The sequence below is a fragment of the Alexandromys fortis genome, unplaced genomic scaffold (genome assembly GCF_014885135.2).
Source record: "Alexandromys fortis isolate MF-2015 unplaced genomic scaffold, M_Fortis_MF-2015_v1.1 scaffold_57, whole genome shotgun sequence".
In the NCBI taxonomy this organism is placed as follows: domain Eukaryota; kingdom Metazoa; phylum Chordata; class Mammalia; order Rodentia; family Cricetidae; genus Alexandromys; species Alexandromys fortis.
In genome coordinates this window covers 5,156,454-5,179,110 of record NW_026067941.1, presented here as the reverse complement: position 1 = coordinate 5,179,110, position 22,657 = coordinate 5,156,454, and the positions used below count along the sequence as shown (strand labels likewise).

Below are 22,657 nucleotides of genomic sequence, written 5' to 3'. Positions count from 1 at the left end.
CTAGCCAGCCCTGAAGTGTAACAAGTGAATGCTTTTCTCCAGTAAGTTCCTTTATTTGTCATTGAATTTCAGGCTTCTTTGACATAACTCAACAGTATGCACCGCATCCCAGATTCCATTTGTGGTAGTTTCCAATTTGTTAAACCCAGTGAATTATGTCTGTCAGGTCAAATACAATAAAGATGGCAGAAGGTGGTAAGAAATAAAGAAATTCCTCAAAAGAATTCAGCCAATTTAGTAAGTTTTATTCTTCCATTGTGTCTTTTTCTCAGTGTGAAGAATAATTAGCCACTTCCCTAATTGCTCTGTGTGTCTGAGGGGGGCTTGTTCTTACTTCTATGTTCATCTGGTACCCAGCATGTTGGAGAACAAGCAAAATTAAACTCTATGCATGGAAAGCTTGAGCTTTTCTGTGATGCTGAGGATAAATAGGCAAATATTAAGATGCCACATGCAAGCTGCTATCTGCACACATATATATCACTCACAGATTTATTGGACCAGGGAGGTGCCAGAAAGTTAGCTGAGTGTTGTTTGGAGCACTCAAATGGTGTTAAATACTGTTTGGTCTACTTGGGTAATTTTAATCAGTGCATTTCTTTCTCTTTTTTTAAACCTTTACTCTTTTTATAGTCCCATAAAAACTGAGATATTAAAATATTGGTTTAATCAGAATGACTTCTGACCTTACCGGGGGCATCACCACCCCATTGCTTAGTCAGCCTCCAAAGCTACACAAAAAAATCCTATCTTGAAAAACTGAAAAAAAAGGGTAATTTGTAGGTAATTTTCACACATTAAAGCAAAATCTACGTTGAAGTCAAAATTGAAAATCCTGAATGAAAGAGAAATTAACTCTTTATTAAAATTAACTTTTATGAATTTTGAAGTTTCACCACAGTTCTTAGGGACTTAAAGAAGGTAGTTAGTTGCCTTTGGAAAAAGCAGGGCTTGTAGTCCTTTATGCTTAATCACTTTAAATGGTATTTGTCCTAGGAAAAAGTGCATCACATAGTTGCACAGAGAACTCATCTCTGAGAACTCCGATAAGCCTGCAAATCAGTGAGTCTAGGTTGGTTTCCTGTCTAATCACGAGATGAGGACTCACCTCAGGTTTGCCGGGGACATTTCAGTGAGAGCATCATGAGAATGCAGCCTTAGGAAGAGCAAAGCTGCCAATAGTGGATTATGGATGGGGATGGGAATGGTGCTGAGTAGCTAAGCAGAGTTCATCTCTTTTTTGAAATATACTTTATTGTTTTTAACTGAGCTATACATTTTTTTCTCACTCCTGTTCTTTTATCCCCTCTATCCTTCCACCCTCCTCTTCTGCACCCCATGCTCCCAATTTACTCAGAAGATCTTGTTTTTTTTTCTCTTTCCTAATTGCATTCATGTATTTCTGTCTTAGGGTCTTCTTTGTTGTCTAGATTCTCTGGGGTTGTGGGCTGTAGGCTAAAAGCCACTTGAAAGTGAATATAGATTATATTTGTCTTCCTAGGTATGCATTATCTCATTTAGTATTTATTTTAGTTCTGTCCATTTGCTTGAAAATTTCAAGATATTATATTTTTTTACCACTGAGTAATATTCCATTATATAAATGTACCTAATTTTCTTTATCCATTTTTTTCAGTTGAAGGGCATCTAGATTGTTTTCAGGTTGTGGCTATTACAAAAAATGCTGCTATGAAGATGGTTGAGCAAAATACTTGGAGTATGATTGAGCATTCTTTGGGTATATGCCTAAGAGTGATATTGCTGGGTCTTGAGGCAGATTGATTCCTAGTTTTCTGAGAAACTGCCATACTGAATTCCAAAACAGCTGTACAAGTTTCCACTCCCACCATAATAGGGGAGTGTTCCCCTTACTCTACATCCTTTCCAGCATAAGTTGTCATCAATATTTTTGATCTTGGCCATTCTTAGAGGTTTAAGATGGAATCTCAGAGTTGTTTTGATTTGCATTTCTCTGATGGTTAAGGATGTTAAGCATTTCCTGAAGTGTCATTCGGCCATTTGAGATTCTTCTGTTGAGAGTTTTCTGTTTAGGTCTGTAGCCCATTTTTTATTGGATTATTTGTTCTTTTGATGTCTAGTTTCTTAGTTCTTTGTATATTTTGGAGATCAGCCCTCTGTCTGATGTGGGGTTGGTGAAGATCTTTTCCCATTCTGTAGGCTGCTGGTTTGTTTTGTTGACTGTGTTCTTTGCTTCACAGAAGCTTTTCAGTCTCAAGAGGTCCCATTTATTAATTGTTTCTCTCAGTGTTTGTGCTACTGGGGTTGTATTTAAGAAGTAGTCTCCTGTGCCAATGCTTCCCACTTTCTTTCATGGGGTTCCGTGTGGTTGGTTTTATGTTGAGATCTTTGATCCATTTGGACTTGAGTGTTGTACATGGAAACAAAGTTCATGTTTTAAATGATAAAGTGATAAAATTGTTAATTTTTGTTCAGAGGTAAAATATGTTTATTCATACTACTGAAACCAGTCATTGATAGCAAGGAAAATGTAACACTAATAAGTGACAATTCTAATGTATGAAAATTGATACATAGTAATCATGGTATCAATTTTTAGATATTTATGAATTAGAAAAGCAAGTTTCATGATAAGTGATCACCAACACACAGGTGTGTACACACGCACACATTACGCACATGAACACACATGAGTGCACACATATAGGATTAGTCTTATTCACTGAAGAGATTGTAAAATCATTAAAAACTAATCTCTTGCTAGTTTTGCTATAAAAGAAAATAGGACAGACTAATAATAACCAAAGATTATTTCTACACTTTCATTTGATCTATACAACACCATTAACAGCAAATGGAAGTAAATGACTATCAAGCAAGTTTCTGTAGTCAATGGCTTCCTCAAGGGTGTTTCAGCAATATAACATCTTGGCGGAAGGTTACCACAAGTGTCTTTAAGTATAACAGGGGTCTTTCTAGTGTTATCTAGGGATTTTGGTTTATGTGAAATGAGGGGTATTTCAACTTCTGAGCAAGTATAATCACTGTTCCCCAGGTCTGAGGGTTTAGTGGTTCTTGAGTAAAGTCTATTTATAACTTTTTAGTATCATAGCATGCCTGCTCTTTTTCTGTGAGTCACTCTATAAAAATAATGGGATGATATTATGTTTGAAACGAACATGGATAGATAAGAATCAGAGATGCTGCTCACTGGCAATTGTATCTAAACATAAAAAACCAGTCAGTACATTACTGTGCGCTATCATTTGCCATGGCCACACTGAAGAGCCCTGTGACTGCGGTGCGGTGGATGCTTCCGGGAACCTCCAGGCATCCTGAAGATGACTGGAGTTGTTATTACCAAGCGATGCCAGCAGCAAGATGGACTGTAGGAATCTGCTCAAAATCAGTCTTTAAGATTCTCTTGCTTACATTACCCCAGGGGCGTACATAACAAATAGCTGTGAAATCTGATACGGTGAGTGGTTGAATATTGTCAATGGCCATGTGACTTATTGCTTTCTGTAGCTGTTGGGGGAAATGATACAATTCCACTTGCAATAATCAACACAATTTTCCTAAATTCCAGTGCTCCAGAAGCTTCAGGGAAGGTGCTTGCTTCATCACAGAGCTGAATCTTCATCCTGACTTGGGTTGAAATCACCTTCTTTCTTTTTTCTCCTCCTTCCCAGAAATGTCGTCCCAACAGTACCAGCAGCAACGTCGAAAATTCGCAGCTGCCTTCTTGGTATTCATCTTCATCTTGGCAGCTGTGGACACTGCTGAGGCTGGGAAGAAAGAGAAGCCAGGTAAGTAGTGGAGTCGCAGAGAGACGCTTCCTTGGATGGTAACCGCGCACCCAGCCACCTGCTTCTGGTCTTTTCCATCATTTCCAAATTCCTTTTAATTATTTAGGGAAACTCTACATGAGACTTGTTTTATATTGCCCCATTTTACTCCTGAATGCACAAGCCCTTGCATAGTCACGAGTGGGCTGTGATTTTGGGGGTGTATAATGAAACCATACCACATTTCCATTATGCCTTTCTATCTACAGAACAAAACCAGATCATCAATTTTCAATGAAATTGTTAGTGTGACTGCTAGTACCTCTAATAGACCTTTCCTCTTCATTTTCAAACTTTTAATAAACTGGTTGAGATTTTTATTTTTACAAAAATATTTTCTTCTTTTTGTAATTTCATACTTTCAAAGGTTTTCATCAAAATTACACAAATCTTCAGATTGCCTCTGGCGCACGTGTGTTAGTTAACTGTTCATTGCTGCATTCAAACCCTTGAGATGTGAGGTTAAGAGGAAGATGTCTTTATTTCACTAAGGGCTTCAGAGGTGTCCGTCCATCACAGCTCACAGCATCGTGGTCAGGAAGCAGGCAGGAAGGCAATGCCTTCACTGAGAAGCATTTGTTTCTAAAAGGAAATGTTAGCAATTCACTTAGAATAGTTTCCATCACTCACATCATTTAGTAGTATTAGTCCTGCCCCCACCCCCATGTTTTCTTCATCTCTTCTCTAAACCATGCATTGATTTGATCATTGAGAAGACATCTGTCATATTCCCACTGTCTTCCTGGACAATGCAGATAAAGATAAAACACATAGACTTCACAATCAGGGTGCTGAGGAGTTTGGGACATTTCTGCATGGTGATTGCTTTCGTGTCCTTCCTTGCAGAGAAAAAGGTGAAAAAATCTGACTGTGGAGAATGGCAGTGGAGCGTGTGTGTCCCCACCAGTGGAGACTGCGGATTGGGCACCCGCGAGGGCACTCGCACTGGCGCCGAGTGCAAGCAGACAATGAAGACGCAGAGATGTAAGATCCCTTGCAACTGGAAGAAGCAGTTTGGAGGTCAGTCTCACCCTGTGCTCCTGTCGCTTTAGTCTACTAGTATGAAAGTCTTTCGGAATATTTCTATCAAATTTATTTTGAAGGCCAGTTCACGTTTATGTTAAATACATTATTTTCTTAGACACAAGGTGACCAGAGAGCTTGCCTCTCAGATTCATCACTAGTGATATTAGGAGATGGGTTTTGGCTGTCTTTGTTTGTGTTTCTCCTGTACATCATAAGATAATTAGCAACATCCTTGTCATTTACCAGTTTTTTTTTTTCTTTTAACCATAATACAGAAAAAACTAGACAAATGTCATTTGGTAGTCAAAACTATTTGTAGTTAAGAATCATTGCTTATACAGGCACAAAACATGCCCTGGTGCCCTCCCAAAAATGTTCCTGTTCCGTCATCTCCTCCACGTCACTTTCTACTTTCCCTTCTAGGTGTTCTGATAGATCTGCTTGAGACAAGTTCTCTCAACACTTTCAGCTTTATTTCAATATTCAATATTTCCATCCTTAACCCATTATCCAACATTTCTATCTTTAACCATACACATCCATCTATACGCACGTATGTGTTTTGTATTGTGTAGTGTTCATGTGCACTTGTGTGTTTGTGAGTGCATATTTGTCCAGGTCACCTGTGTGAATGCCAGAGGTTGAAGCTGTGTGTCTTCTTCTGTTGCTCTTATCTGCATTTTCTGAGGCTGGGTCTCTTGTTGAATCTGGAACTCAGTGATTCCACTAAGCTTGCCACAGAGATCCCTGTCTCTGACTTCAGAACATTGGGATTACAGCTGGGTTGTTACATCTGCCCAGCTTTTTATGTGGATTCTGGGGGCCGAGACTCTGATTCTCATGTGTGTGTGAGGCAAAGCCCTTTATCCACTGAGTTATCTTCCCAGTGTTCCTATGCCAATTCAAAAATCCAAATGGCTTTCTCTTCTGCATCACACACTTTGTGTTTTTTCCTGACCACCATGGGACATAATGACCATGGTGTCCTACCTGTACCCTACAGAAACACATTGTAGCTAAAATGCAAGTAAAGACAGAGGATGAATGTGTGCGCATGTGCCCTGACTTCTGTAATTTAGGAGCATGTTTTTATGAATGGCTTTAACTGCCATGATGGCAATAGAGTTCACATAAATTAGACTTTAACTAGTATGGACTCACTTATAAAAAGTTTGCGGGATGTGTCTTAAAGGATTCATATCATGAACATCTATTTAAATCTCAAAAATCAATATAGAATCAAAGCAAGCAAGCAGACCAACAACCCTAACTATCCGGGAAGATAGTAAATATCAACACACATGTTTTCTCAGGAGACATACAGCAATGAATAGACACCTGGAAAGATAGTCCATTTTTCTGTCCCATTAAGGGAAGAAAGATCGAAACCCTGGTGACATATTACTATGTGCCCATCAGAATGGCTGGAGTAGAACATTATGATACCGAATGCCAGTGAAGATGCAGAGATGCTAGGGCCTGTCTTTACTGTCCCTGGAAATGAAGAATGGCACAGCCATCCTAAAAAAAAAGAATATTACTTTTTAGAGGTGTTGCTTGTTCTATGTTTGTATGAAGTTGAACATGAGTTGTGCTTACCATGTAACTCCACAGTTTCTTGCGCTTTTTATTCCGGGGGGGGGAACATTTTCACAAAACCCCTTGCATGAATATATAACATTTGCATATGTTATATATGCATATGTGTATATTTTGGACAAACTATAGAAGCAGTCCAGGCATCTTTCAGCTTGTGAAGGTATAAATAAACTTTGATATATCTGTGTCATAGAAGGTTACTTAGCTGTATAAAAGTAGATACTGTTGATTCATTTGAGTTGATCACCAGAAACGTACGCTAAGTAAAGAAATAGCCAGTCTCAGAGCCAGAGGGATGCTCAGTTGTTAGGAGCACCCGTTGTTCTTGCAGTGACCTGAGTGAAAATTTCCCACCACCACTGTATGTATGGTGGCTATTCCAGTTCAAGAGGCTTGTACACTATCTACTAACTTCTGTGGCTGCCAGAGTAGCAAAACATACCAGTTTACACAGCTTAAAATCTCATCTCCAGAATGAAATGAGCTGGAGAAGACAGTTGTGATTGTAGGAGGTAAGAGGACAGTGACTATAAATCACGTGACAGTGGGCCCCTTGCACTGGGACTTGTAATGGGTATACATACCCATTGATGGTGTTTATCATGTGCATTTACATGGAGAGAACTAGACATGTTCATGCATAGGAAACTGAAGAAATCTGCCTACACTCTTGAAAATGCATCAATTCCCATTTTACAGGATAGGTCCACAGTTATTCAAAATGCCAAAGCTGGGGGGGCAGGGATTGGGCAAAAAGTATATGGAATGTCCCTGTGTTGTTTCTTAATAACTGCCTGAGAATGTACAATGGCTTAAATCCAAAATCTGGACATCAAAATTGCACCTTTATTATCACCTCAGTAAGCTCTCTTAATGATTTTTCTTTCATCTTGTCATGCTTTGTAGCTGAGTGCAAATACCAGTTCCAGGCCTGGGGAGAATGTGACCTGAATACCGCCCTGAAGACCAGAACTGGAAGTCTGAAGCGAGCTCTTCACAACGCCGACTGCCAGAAGACAGTCACCATCTCCAAGCCCTGTGGCAAACTCACCAAGCCCAAGCCTCAAGGTAAGAGGCTGCCACTCCGACAGCTTTCATAGACTGGGAGAGGCAGATGAAGCCCAAATATTCCAGGAGAGAATGTTAGGACAGTGGCTGAAAAATGCCCACTTGTGAGTTCCGCAGCATGCTCTCCGTCGGTGGTCTCCGAGTTCAAACTGACGTTCTCTGCAGACGTGAACACCTCGGGCGTTAGGAACTGAACAGGAATACAACTGAATGCCTCAGCAAACCATGCTAGTTAAGATGGCTCTTGCATGGATTACATCTGTCTCAGTTTTCAAATTGAGACAAGATAAATAAACTCACAGGGTTCGTAATGCAGAGAACTTTCAATCAGGCCTCTCTCAGATTATCTACAATGTAATTTTCACAGACTCAGAAAAGACATGGTACCTATTCCTTCCCTTTACTACGTGAGATGGTAGCCTTTATATGTCTTGGACTTATTTCAGAGCCTTTATGTGCTTGAGGTGTTTCAGCCTCCACACCCATTCATCACAGAATTTTAAAACTGTGCAGCGTTACTTGTTCCCAGAATGCCAGGCTCTGCATTGATGCTGGAGATGGTAAAGCAGAACCATATAGCTGTGGTTTCATGCAGATGGAAGGCCAGCCGGAGGAAGCCCAGGAGGTGGTAAATCCTTTCATTTCATGGCTAGCTGGATTGAATTCTGTCTACTCCAAATCTGTATTTCCAAGTTTTACCCCCTGTCCCAGTATCTCAGAATGTGACTATATTTAGAAGTATGGACTTTCAAGAGGTAAGTAAGTTCAAATGAGGTCAGAGGAATGGGATCAAATCCAATATGGTTGATGTTCTAATGAGAGGAGATTAGAAAGCAGACACATAAAGGACCGTGTGAGGACATGGTGGGAGGTGGGGAGTGCCAGCCACAGAGAGAAGTCTCACAGAAAACCAGGTCAGTCCAACACTTTGATCTCAGGCTTCCAGTCCTCAGAAGGGTGAGAGAGTACATGCCTATTATGTAAGCTACCTGTTACCTGTGCCGTGGTGCTTCATGCAGCTCCCACAGACAATTCATGCCGCAAGCTTCAATGAAATCCAAGTGAAAATACCCCCTTGACCTCTCCTTGTACTTGACTCTCAAAATACACTTGAAAATTCATCCTTTCAGATTCACTGGAGAAATCCAAATAAATACTGGTGATTAGCCAAAGTAAGAAAAAAGAAATCCCCCAGAAACTGAAGACAGCTGGTGATATATACTGATGACCAGAGAGGGTTCTTTCCACGTGCCAAGGTTTCCATCATTTGATGCAGTTGGCAATGGCAAGGGCTACCTCCAAGTTCATGACAACTAGGTACTCTAGGACCTCAGATGCTAGAGTTGAGGTTTGACTGCCTTCCAGAGGAGTGTCTACCAACTCTGTTGCTTATCTAGACAATACCAGATTTAAAAACAAACAAACAAAAAAAATAGGAGCCATTTTCAGAAAGGAAGTTCATAGATTCAGTCTTCAGACTGACTTATTTCAAAGTGGTAATTGAACCCAAACCTACAGCATCCATAGAGAATTGCAAGGAAGAAAAATGTAAGGCATCCCCTATGGTTCTCTGCCTGAACTGTACGCAAGAGCTTGCCGAGGGAGCCATGAAAATTCCCACTGCCCCAACTTTGTCAGACCGACCAAATTACACCTGGTAGTTCCAACAGGATGAATGCTCCTTAAAAGATTTTGTTACAGTGTCGAAATTAAAAGTACCCCTGTTTAGTGTGAAATCCATTGACCAGAGAAGAGGTGTATACACACATCGTCCCTGTGGCAGTGGAGGAGGAAAGATAAAGTTTGATAAATGGGGAGAAGAGGTGAGGAGTCCAGGGTGATGGTGACCTTAGTGAATAGAAAAAACTGTCAAAAACCTTAATAGTCCACAATTGAAAAAGATCCTTATGGGCATTCAATAAACACAATACAAGTACCAAGTGAGAACCTCCATAGCCATTATCATGCTTGTTTCCTCTCCCTCACGGTGCTCTTTGTACTGTACAGACATTATGTCATAAGGGCCCATGCAACCTTATTAGAGAGGAGACAAATACTGGATACTGCTCTTAGCCGGTGGTGTATCTCTCAGGAATGACATAGTCAAGATTTGGCAAGCTCTGCATTCATAACTCCCTGTTCTGCTTGCTCATACATTATGGAAACTACGCTAATATAAACTAAGCTCTGGAGCTTTGTAAAGCCCCATGTCAGTGGGCTGAATGGGAGATGGTAGCTGCCCTTCCACACACAGACATTGTTTCTAAGAGTCTCTATGGCTTGTAATCCACAGACCAGGCAATCAGGCCTTCCTCAGATGGACATGGCAGATATTGTTCCACGCTACCGCCCATCTTGTAAACTCATGAAACTTTTATCATGTGAGGTGTTTTGTTCTTCTGTCTAGACGTATTAAATGGCAGAGCTTCTGGGAAGTTGCCTAGTATCTGATCTAGCCTTGGTGTAATAAATAAATACAGCAATAATTTGATGGCTCAGCCACAGCCATCCTGCCTGGTGTCTAAAAGCATAGCCTGAGGTATGTTCTTGTCTTCTGAATACATTTTCTTTTCTTTGTTCATACATGGGACCAACCTGAATGAAACTTTTTAATAGCTTTCAGACTTTCCAAAATAAATAACATATGATATTGTGGTCTTGAGGAAAACCAACAATCATTAAAACATGTTTAATTATTTCAAATACTTGAGTCTCTGAGGTTACAGCTTGATTCTTCGTTTTTCCCAGTCTTAAGTTCTTTCACCAAATACATGGCCAGGCTAGGTTTTTAAGTTTTATGTTGTTTTTGTTTTTTTAGCAATCTCCTTTCTTCTTCTTCCTTCCTCCATCCCTCCCTCTTTCTTCTTTCTTTCCTTTCTCTCCTCTTTCTTTCTTTCTTTCTTTCTTTCTTTCTTTCTTTCTTTCTTTCTTCATTTCTTTCTTACAGTTTAGTTCAGAAAACACTCAGGTTAATATGAAGACTATATAATTAAATTTCAGCATGGAACATGGTTGTTGGTAGAACTTTGAATACTCACGACTAATTTGAAGAAAGCCTGGAAAATGTCTTTGAGACTTTACTACTGCTAATAAGGTAAAAGATTAGAGTAGCTGATAAGAAAATAAAGGAACCTATAGTGTCTAGAGTTCCTAACAAAACAATTGCAAAACTGCTAACTAGACCATTCAGGCAAAAATTGTGTTAAAATTCATTCCAGTACATTCTGTCAACGCAGCCTTTCAAAATGTAGAATGGGTACTTGCTGCTACTTTGTTAATATTATGCAAATTATACCCTTCAAGCTAAATCTACAATCTCAATGACATAGGGTATCGTCTTAAATGTGGATTCCCACATTTGCCTGTGGGAAACATTCTTAATCCAAAGAAAACCTCAACATTGTATACTCAGAAGAGAGGGGTAACAAAGGGATATATTTGGTACATTAAGTGGGTATAGTTTTCCTAGGGGTCCATCCAGGCAGTGTTGCTCTTAAGACGGGCAGATATATTCAGAACTTACTTAATTATTGCCAACCTAGCAGTGACAATTAAGGGAATAAGTATATTGGAGACTACAACTTTTATTTGCTTAGGAAAGAAAAGAGTTTTAATCAAGTTTAATTTAATCAGGAAAACCCTGTATTGGCTACTGATTGTAGGTGTATTAAGATCCACACCAGTTGGCTAAGCAGAAGGAAGTTTATTCAAGGGTATTATATAGTTCAAAGACTCTCCAGGAGCCCAGTGGATCTGGCCTGGACCGTGCAAGGCCAGTAACAATACAGCCAAAGGCAACAGATCCAGTAAAAATATCTATCTACCCCACAAGAAATTGTTCTAGCAAAAACCTTTCCACTGAAAGTACCCCCTACTCAGCGCATGCAATGCAATGACTCAAAGCCTGAAAATCTGAGTAGCTTGTTTATCAAATCAGACCCTTCTACACACGCGCGCGCACGTGTGTGTGTGTGTGTGTGTGTGTGTGTGTGTGTGTGTGTAAGCATCCAATATCTCCAAATTTGGTACCTATTGTGTGCTTCTCATGTATCGTTTATACCTCCATATCTCATTTGAACATACTTGCTTGATCTAACTCAGAATCTTGATGCAAAGGAATCTGGGAAATATATTTGGCTCTTTAGTTTCTATCTGTCAGCACAGGACAGCCTGCTGCAAGGGTCTTGATTTAGTATTTAGTGGACTGATCTTTCAGATTGGGAAGGAGTGTTGCAATGTATTAGGGCATGTATAATTAGCTGGAACCGTTCTCTTTGTGTAGTAGAGGAGGCATTGCTACAATTCCAAGAAGACAGCATTGCCTAGAGAGGTTTTATTCAAGACAATGGACGTATTTACAATAGAGTTAGGTCTCTTCTTGAAACAATCATTATTTTTCTCCATGGAGCTAATTGAGCTGTTTTAACAGTGAGGAAAATAAGAGTCCCCCTATGCAGATGGTTCTGTAGAAAGAACCACAGCAAAGACCTCAGGAAATTTCCTGAATCTTATATTTCAAGGGTCCCCTTAAATGATTGGGTCACTGGGAAGTTAGAAAATGACTGCGATGAGCAAGGGGCCTGGGAGGGACCCTCTGTGGGGAACCATGGTCCTACCACCAGCCTCATCTTTGTGAGTGGTTCAGCCCATGACACAGGCACCAACCTCTAACCAGCACAGATATGCACGTGGGGCCTGGGCATGGGGTTTATGTGGGAACTTCAGTGAGCTATGGATTTTCTGAATTTTGTCTTAAATGACAGCTGATTTTAAAATTAGAAGCATTTGTGGTATCTTGAAGTTCATTTAGAGCTTGCTTTAGTTGGCAGGGTGATCACTGACTTTTGAGTTTGTCTGGCACCTGGGGCTTGTCCAAAATGTGCCTGGGATGGTCCATGGCAGGAGCACAAAGTTAGATGTCTGTCCTGCAGGTAGCTGAGGAAATGAATGAAAGTTAGTCTGCTAGCTTTGTTCCAATCTACAATCTGCTACCAGGTGCTTGTTGAATTTCTCCACTCATGATAATACCCATTCTTTTTCCTAGCTATTTCTAAAAGTTTTCCATCTCATTGCTCTGTCTGGGACAGCTGCCTAGCTTTCTCTTAGGTTTGATGATTCATCTCTACAGATGAAAAGAATGGCCACAGTCAAAGAGCCAGGCTCCGCTGCGTGCAGTGTGCCGCTTTTGGCAGCTGACTATTGAATGGGAAAATGGGTCAGTAAAGTGATATTCCCAGCATTCTCCATTCTCTTTCCACTAAATAGATTTCTTTTGTTTGTTCTTTTGAAGATAAAAGAAGTTCCTCAACATTTTCCCCCATTTTGGAGGTGGGGGTGTGTGGGTTCTGTCATCCAGCAGGAAGAGGCATCACTGTACGGAGCATACAGACTTTCCTAGGCTCTGGACTTTTAACCATGTGGAGAGATTACATAGGGCAGAGTCCCTGCAGGATGGCTCAGGACCTGCCTCAACGGCTGAGACTCTGACTGGAGAAGGGGGGTGCTGATGACTTTTGTTCTTCCATTTGGTCTGTAGGAAAGGCAGCATGGGGTACACGGTAGGACATCCATGCTTCTTGGTCAGAGAGAAGCCCTCTTTCTCAGACTGCACTCAGATTTTCATCTGTTGCTATTCTGCTTGAGGAAATGTTTGATAGCACCTATATTTTTATTTTCCGCTTATAATATCGTACCCAAAGCAAGATCTGACTCTGTTCCTTTCGAGTCAGAGTGATGTGTTTTGCCTTCCAAACTGCTGACAGTAAATACAACAGAGCCATGTTGTTAAGATGAAATGGAGACACATTGTACATATATATGAAATTCCCCCCAAATAAATGAAGAATATTACTAATAAAGAAAAATGAAAATGAGGACCATAGATAACGTGCTTGATAAGTGTGCAAGAAATTTGAAACTATTTTCCTGTTTTCTACATCCTGTTGATGTACGTACTTTCAGTGTTTTTGTTCTGTTTTGTCTTCTTTCCTTTCCTTCCTTCCTTTCTTTTTTTTTTTTAAAGCAACTTCCCACACTGTAGGTTAGGCTGGCTTGGAAGTCACGGCATAGCTCAGGTTGGTGCTGAATGCACAATTCTCCTGCCTCACCTTTCTTAGCAGTAGTATTACATGTGCACCACCATGGCCAATTCACAATTCACACCTCTGATAGAAGAAGACTTGTGGTGATTGTAGTAAGAACTAGCCATAAATTACTTGTACACTTCACAACTTAGCGTAGTGTATATGCACTACCACAAAACAGGCAGAAAGCTCTGAAGTATGTACTGCAACTTCTGGTTTCATAGATCGGGAGCCAAAGCGTTAGAGAAGCTGGGCACTCAGTAGGAGTCCATCCTAACAAGCAGAGTCGTGGACTTGGACAGGTGGCCGCAGTCTGAGTCTGGATCTTCTGCATCACATATAGCCTTTGCCCATGTAGATATAGATGTCACAGATCCTATGTAAGGAAGTTAATGAGTTCCAGACTCATCCTGAATCTTTACCAGCCTTCAGGAGGATGATCCTGCCTGGACTTTACCTGGTCTCTGCTCTACACATTGTCCATGCGCTCTACACCAGTGAAGCCAAGCATCCAAACTTCAGGAGCTGGGTGAATGGGACCTGGCTGGAGTGAACAGGCACAAGAATGAATGATCTATGCAGTTACACTCTCTTGCCTGGCTCACTGGAGCTGGCTGCTCCTACACTGACTTCCTTTATCTGCTGGGGCCTCATCCACCCAAAAGAATTTCTTGGGTGTTTAGATCTTGTCCTTAGGCAAGAACTTCTCATCCTACTGCCAAGGCAGACGTAAGAACGAGGAACTATAAATATTTGTGGAGCTTACCTCACTCTATGTCTGCTTGCATCTCCCTGGGTAAATTCCACACTTCAGAGGCTCATTAGCTGCCCACACAGAACACAGCTCTGTAATAATTAGAGCTAAGGAAGGCAGCACAATCAAACAACATTCGCACTGATTACGTTTTTGGGCTGGAGATTCTGGGTTTTCCCTCCCAGGAAGTCTTTGTGATTCTGCCTTCTAATTTCTCAGTCAAGAAGTACTTCTTGTGTTCTCTGTAGTTATTATCATCTCTTGAGCATCATAATACTAGTTTACTTATCGGATACTTGTATAGCCTTATGCTAATTTATTGGCCTAGCTTGTTTCCCTTAATCCTTACAACAGCTAATAGGTGTTTGACCACATTTTACAGTCTAGGAATTACAATTCATAAAAGTTCACCCTGCCAGTAAATGGCCAAGCTGGAAACAGAGATTGCTATTTCTATACCAAAGACTTCCAGAAGAGTATATGAAATTATAAAAATAAAATGGATGATTTGTTTTGTTTTGTGATAATTTAAAACATCCAGTCATATAAATATATGTGGGGTCATTTACGGATGAGTCATATTAGACAGTTCCTGGCTTAAGTTTCTCTTTGTATAGCAATTGCATTGAAACCAAATGAGAGCTTTTAGTACTGTATGTATCCAACTAAGACCCTACAATAAGGGCACAGTGTTTTAAAGTGAGGAATAGTAGATCAAGTCGCCCTGCCATACCAGTGGCCTCCCAGACAGAACCAGATCATCTTGATTCTGCTTTGAGCATCGTGGAGGCTCTGGTGCCTCTCTGTGTCAGAGGCACAGCGGTCCAGGTAACAAGCGCTGTCAGGAGGGACTTGTCCCTGCTCCCAGCAGTCCCGCTCAGTTCTGCACTGATGCAAAGCTGGCGGGAGCCCACAGGGAAATCAAAGCAGACTGGCTGGGGCTCAGGACGCAGAGGCAGTGAAAGGAAAGAAAATAAACAAAGGGTTTTTTTTTTCTAGAAGAATAAGCAATATTCCTAGGAAATCTCATCAGAAATCCAAAGGCTGGGAGCAGGTAAAAGTGTTCCTAGGCTCCTGCTTAGGCACACAGGTTAAGTCTGGAGAAAATTTTCACAGATTAAAGTGTTCCTAGTATTCAGTCTTAGGAGACTTTTAACATTTATTTATTTTTCTAAAAAAATAAATAAAAAGCTCCTTATTTCCTAGCTTTCATTTAGACACAAAAAAATAATAAATTCAGCCGCTATGAAAGTTACTGGCAGACTGTGAAAGACTGAGGGAGAGCGATGAAGGTCTGGTACTGACTGTGCTACAGATGGGTACCGAGTCTCTTCTGCTTGGAAGCAGGAGTACCAGCGTGGAGACGTACGGGAGCAGGACTAATGCTGTGTGTGTTTGTGTGACCATCATCGAACATAAAATCGGACATAAGTTTTCTAGTGTTAATATTTATAGTCAGATAATGAGTGTGACTGTGACATTTTCATATGGACTTTGCTCACCTTACCTCTCATCACTCTCCCGTGTCCCCTTTTCCACCTTTCCGGTCACCTTCCTCTCTCAGACAGTCTCTTTTTGCTTTTATGTCATGTGTCATACACCTACATGTACAGATCTAGATTCTATGACAGAATGTGTGCAATAATTCTCATTTCCCCTCTTCTTTATATTTTAATGTGTGTATGTGTGCGCATGCATGTGTGTTCATGTGCACGTGGTGGATGGGGATTGAAGTTGGCTGTCTTCTTCATTAGCTTCTCCACTTTGCCTGTTGGGACAAGATCACTCACTGAACCAGAATCACCGATTTGGCTAGGCTGGCTGGGTAATGTTTTGCCTGTCTGTCTCTCTCATTACCTAAGCTGGGATACAGACAAGCACTGCAGAGCCCATCATAGAAAAGCTTGTCCTTTTACATAAGCACTTAGGATTCAAGCTCAAGTCCTCATACTCTTGCCACAAGCACCTTGCCTACTGATCCTCCTTCTCAGCCCCCGCCTCTTTGTCCTCAGTGTCAATAAGATACATTTAAAACATATTCTCTTCTTCTGTAGGACGAATGAAAAGGGCAAGAGCACATGTTTTTACCTTCTAGAGAGGATCTTAAGGACATACATACATGAACTGGTCAGACACAAATTCAGTGATGTATTTGTTCACTAGAGCTACTGTACAAAGCACCCTAGACTCAATACCTTAAACAACACTATACCTTGCTGCATGATTCTGGAAGCTACAAGTAAGACTGAGGTCTGTGTAGGTTGGTGTCTTCTGCTATCTCTCTCTTTAGCTTGGAAAAGGCTATTTTCTTCCAGTGTCCTCAGGTTTCTGAGGATACCAGTCACCAGATTGAGACTTCATTTTGACTGAATTATTCCTGAATTACTCCAGATATATTGACCCCACAATATACATGGATTGGGGCTTTAGCATGTACTTGGGAGAACATATTTAACCTCATTTCATCCATGTCTACCATTTTTTGAACCCCCAAGAAAAATTCATATGGAAGCAAACAAGGAACAATTCACAGGGTTATAAAAATCTTCATATCCTGATGTTCACACTTCTCATCATTTTGTGAATCACCATTTGGTATTTTACTGATGCTGATCATATATTAAAGTGTTATTGGGTATGGCAGCGGAAAACATTAATGAGCTAAGTGGAAATGTGACATTTCTAGCAGATCTCATCAAAATAATTGCTTATCATCTATAGTACGGCAAATGTTTCTCATTTCAGAAATAATATATTAAATATTTAGATGTCATCCCTGTTGCCTCGGGGTGGAAGATGTCAGTAGGAAAGCCATTGCTGAGTGCAAGATCATGACAGTGGCCCACCGACTCAGGAAAGGGAAGAGATTTTTGCAGAAAAAGAGAAAGCCATCATCTCTGTGTGTGAAAAGGTGTTAGAATATTAGGATTGTGCAACTAACTATATTAGTAAACTAATAATAAAACCTGTCCATTTCCTACTTTGTATATGGAAGAGTCAAGTCAATCAGTGACCCTAACACACCAACACATGGCTGGTTTTTCTTTCATGTCAACTATACATAGAAAGTACATTATAAATTTTCTGAGAAAGCAAAGAAGACCTCATATACCCCCCCAACACACACACAAAGGAAGTGGGAAGTTGGGAGGGAAAAGAGACTGGGATGCTTGTAGAAAGAAAAATAAATTTGGTTTACATTATTTAGATGTCATTATTGCCTATTCACTTTATTTATAGCTATTTGTTTCTTTATTTACAACAGTTTATTGATAGGTGCGTGAGTTCCTTTGGAAAATATTTTTAGGGACTTTTGTTAACTTGGCTCTATTTGGTTGAAAGAAATAATCTACCTGTATTGTACCACTTTGTATAATATTTAGCATGTTATATATTACTATTTTTGTTGCTTTTTTAAGACAGGGTTTCTCTGTAGCTTTGGAGCCTCTCCTGGAACTCTGTCTGTAGACTAGGCTGCCCATGAACTCACAGAGACTGCCTGCCTCTGTCTCTTGAGTGGTAGGAGTGCCCACCCTTAGTGACACACTTCCTCCAATAAGGCCGCATCTCCCAGTTCCTGTCTAGTAGTTCCACTCTCTAATGACGAAGCATTCACATATACGAGCCTATGGGGGCCATTCCTATTTAAACCACCACATTACTTTCTTCATCCCTGCCATTTTTTTTGCTATGAAACTGAGATAAATCTTCCCCAGAATACTCAACTCTTTCACTTAGAAAGTATCTGTCCTTAAAGTGTTTAAATGGACCCCCCCCGACACCATTTTTCTCATTTCCCTAGTATAGAAAATAGTTTAGAAGTTATTCTGCCAACCGCATAACGGTTGTTTCTAAGGGCCCGTGGTGAGAGGAGGAGATGGCTCAAATCCTTTGATTATTCAGCTTTGTGGAGCAAACTGACGTGATAAGATCTCATAGAAGCTGCTGATAAGAATTTGGATTAGAATTTACAAGAAGTGTAGTGCAGTACAATACTGATCTGGAGTTTTAAAATGCCTTATTCTATCCAGGGGATCATCTCCTAATAATCTATACTCAGACAAACATTTTAATGCACCTTGATTGTGAGCAAAAAAAAAAAAAAAACAAACAAAACAAAACAAAAAAACAAAAAACAAAAAAAAAAAAGCCATCGCAGCAATCCAAATGAACTATAAAGGAAGAACTGTTTAGAAAAATGGGATACTTTATTTTCTATCATTAAAATACTATTTGGTCATGTTTCAAGGTTTCATGTTTCACAGAAAGTAGACTCAACAGATTTTTAAAGATTTATTTATTTTTATTTTATACGTATGAGTGTTTTGTCTGCCTGTATGTCTGTGAACCAAGTCAGAGCCTGGTGCCCAGAGAGTTCAGAAGAAGGCATCAGATCCCCTGCCCCTGGAGCTACAGATGGTTCTGAGCTGTATGTGGGTGCTGAGAAAATAACCCAGGTCCATTCCAGGAGCAGCAAATACTTGAACCGCTGTGCCATCTCTCTAGTACTCCACTGTTTTCAGCGCATCCCTAATAAAAACAATAGGAAGAAATATAAATAGAAGTTACCAATAATCATTTTGTTTCCGTATTGTAAAATGATGGACAACTCCTGTTAGAATGTAAAATGTTTCTATATTGTCTACATGAGCTCATGCTACATTTAAAAACAGAAAAGTTATTAATATTTCCAAGAATGATAAAATAACCCAGAGGGGAGAAATTATCCTTTTTTCACACTGCCTAAAATTTATAAACACTTTTCTTCTTATTAACTCATTTTCCTTGTGGATGTTCACTACTTTATGCCACAGAAATCTGTAATGTATTTGCAGTAAATTAGCAAGAAAAATTGGTCCCCAAGCCATTAAAACCCTGGCATGATCTTCAACATAAGTGTGGCCTTTAAATATCTTTAAAATTTGAAATATGCACATAGAAGAATCTTGAAAACATTTCTTTCTAAAAATTTTTTTTATACCAGCTCTTTGAGGATGCAGTTTTGTTCCTTCTGCCATGACATGTGAGATGCTCAAGCTGCATCTGGTACATAGTGGAAATGGCGTGCATATGTGTTTCTCACTGAAGAAATAAATGTTTGGGAGGCAGTTGTCATGAAGTGGATCTCAGAGCCCATCATCTCAGACAGGACTCAATCCCAGTATCCCTCCATGAGGAGGCGGGTTTTATTCTTGCCACTTGGCAGACTGACTGATTTGCCCGACACAGGGCTGATGTGTGTCAGGGAGTGACATGAAGCAGATGTCACTTCAAGTTGGCACTTGCTTTTTAGTAAGTGCTTCACAAAAGTCTCGAGGTTTGTGCATGCAGAAGATGGGCCCAGGATGTGCTATGACATGAAACATTCTCCCCATTCTTCTCATTTCCTTCGTCTTTCCTATTGGCAGTTGTAGTTTGACTTTCTTTCAGACCGCTGGCTCACAAATAACAAGGAGGAGACTTATTATTAATTGTGAAAGCTTAGCCTTTGGCTGGGCTTGTTTTTAACTAGCTCTTATGGCCCATATTTTTAAGTCTACGGTTCTGTCACGTGACTCGTTAGCTCGTCTCAGTACTGCACATCCTGCAATCCTCTGCATCTCCCTGGTGCATTCCTCATGTCTAGATGACTCCTCTTTCTCTCTCTCCCTGGAAATCCCACCTATCTATCCTCTCCTACCTAGCTATTGGCCATTCCGTTCTCTATCACACCAGTCACAGAAATACATCTTCATACAGTGGACAAATACCCCACAACAGGTAGTTGCTACACTTTATAGTAGTTCCTTTGGTTCTTGGAGTCCATCATAATGATGGAGCTTATAATCATAATTTATAGCAATAGGAGGTGCTTGAAATTTTGCTATTTTGTTAGAAGGTCTCAGGACTTTAGGAACACTTTCCAACTAATTGCAAACACAGTGGCATCTCTAATCTAACAATGTGAACTTTTACAGAGCGAGGGCCATCTTGTATCTGTGTCCCAACCATGAACACTCCTCTATGAACTTAGTCATAGGCCAAAGAAAGGATGAGGGTTTGCAAACCCAGGGGGCTGAAACATCAATGTGTTGCTGTGATGGATGTATGTCTCTATATTTTCTACATGAGCTCATGTTATGTGTAAAATATCTGGAGCTGGGAACAGAGAAGACATTCCCCCAACAGTAGCCCTACCCCTCACATGTTGCTCATTTTCTAGCAAGCATGTCTGCTTCACGAGATTAGTCCAGGAGGGAGAAAGTGATGGAGAGCCTGGGGTTTGAGTTAATGTTTGGCATGTCATGTCACTTGTCTCTGTTCAGTGTGAACTAAAGTGTTCTACTGTTACACATCAGTGTCTGGGTCCTCCTGACTCTAAATGCTTTGGAGAGTGGCCACTGCATGACCACTATAAAGCACTTGGCTTCACCAAGTGAAGTTCTGCCCTAGGTCAAGTGGGGACCCTCATGCTCATACCAAACCTTTGTCTTACCTTGAAAACTACTGAAATGAAACTGGCTTTATCCAGAGAGTTAATTCAGGCTTTGCTCTTAAACGTAAGAAAACAATGTTAACCTTCCAAATGTGACCCTCTGTGTTCTCATATCAGTCAAAGAGAGATGTAAGAAGATTGAATAGAGAAGGATGGAGCCATTTGGCGCAAATCCTAATGGGCTAATGTGTGGATCTAGTAGAAGGCAGGTCGATACCCTCTGTGTTTCACCCAACTCTATGACCCTGTAGATGGACTATATACCATATGGTCCATTGTTCTCCTATAAAAAGAGCTGCCTGAATGTATCAGCAGCTGGAGATCCAGACTAGAAGCACTTAGGAACTGTTTGCTCAGAAGGAAAAGAAAAAGAATGCTAATGAACATTTTCAGCTGAAGGGACTCTGAGACGCACTGGAGCTAAACCAGGCTGTTGAAGCCTTCCATCAGGAAGAGATCCGGTTCACTCCCAAGAGAGGCCAGTCTGCTGTATATGTTTTCTAAGCAGGACCCTCAAACAATATTTGACATTCCAAATGGAAGCAAGCAACATGATAACAAGCATGTTTAGTGGTACACATAGGTAGGCTGTGTTCTTGCTTATTTTTATAGATATTCCCCCGGCTCTTGTTTGTGCACATGTACACACTCTGGCAATTTAGCAAGAGCCAACACTTTGTGTGCTGAACTTGGCCAATTATAAGAAACCTGTCTTCCCTCTCACAGATTAGTACCCTGATGATGTTCTCTTTCTCCCTCTTTTAAACTGCAGCAGAATCAAAGAAGAAGAAAAAGGAAGGCAAGAAGCAGGAGAAGATGCTGGATTAAAAGACGCCACCTTCCGTGGGCCAGGAAAAGAACATCAGCAAACAGGATTAACTATTACATTTATACCTACCGTAGTCTTTTTATTCAACAGTTATCTGTAGCTTAAGTACACGATAGGAAAAAGAAAAAAAAAAACGAGAAAAGACTTTTTTTTTTTTTTTTGTAGTAGCGTTTAAAAAAATGTATGCCATAGAACCACTAGGGGCTTATAATAAAGGACTGTAATACTGTTTAGAAAGTTGAGCTGTAGTATGTGATAGGTGGTAGGCAATTGAGGTAAGTTTTTTTTTTTTTTTTTTGATGTTCTATGATGTTTCACCTTTAAATCTTTTTTCTTTAATTTTTTTACATCCCCCCCCCCACGCAGCAATTTAAATGCTACAACCATGTAAACTAGTTCTCTTGCTAGATAGGTTTTCACCTAGACTTTTTTTTCCCGATTGTGAAAAATATATACTAAACAAAGCAGCAATAAAATATAATCATTCTATTGGAGAGAAATACATTGCTTTCTGCCAGGGATGTTTTCTTAAAAATTAACAAATTGAGAGAAGGAGAAAGGCAAAACAGTGATGTCATTCATGGTGATTTCTGTTTTTTTAAAAAAGCATTAAGACATGGAATTCTTTCACTTTGGCAGAAACATTGGTTTTCTTGATGAAATTATTTTTCCATCTGAGGAAAGAGAATCTAGGAAAAATAAATCAAAGTGATACTGAATAAAAGGTGGTTTGTGTGCAATATTTTCATATTGTAATTCTCTCTTTGTCAGCCATGTTGTGAAAGTCCATCACGCAAGCTAGTTAAAATCCTCATGGGCACAAATGTTACTAATGTGTTTCTTCTTCTTTTTTCTTTTCTTTTGTGATTTAGTAAGGTGTACAGGCTGAACATCCCTAAACACCAAATCTGATATGTGCTAAATACCCAACAGTTTTGTGTACAGACCTGATTTCACACATGAAAAATTCTGCCCGTGAACCCAGGGAAGATTCAG

The 22,657-nt window shown here is 40.1% G+C and overlaps 1 protein-coding gene across 2 annotated transcripts in view; it reads left to right on the top strand.

Moving 5' to 3' along the window:
* The window catches only part of Ptn (pleiotrophin), an 82,757-nt gene extending 60,354 nt beyond the window's left edge, over positions 1-22,403 (top strand). For both annotated transcript variants that reach the window (XM_050148044.1, XM_050148043.1), the window contains 4 exons: positions 3,672-3,788; positions 4,674-4,847; positions 7,359-7,520; positions 21,605-22,403. In XM_050148044.1, coding sequence (XP_050004001.1) covers positions 3,674-3,788; positions 4,674-4,847; positions 7,359-7,520; positions 21,605-21,660 — 507 coding nt within the window. In that variant the 5' untranslated portion in view covers positions 3,672-3,673 and the 3' untranslated portion in view covers positions 21,661-22,403. The remainder of the gene's footprint in view (positions 1-3,671; positions 3,789-4,673; positions 4,848-7,358; positions 7,521-21,604) is intronic.
* The last annotated feature ends 254 nt before the right edge of the window (positions 22,404-22,657 follow it).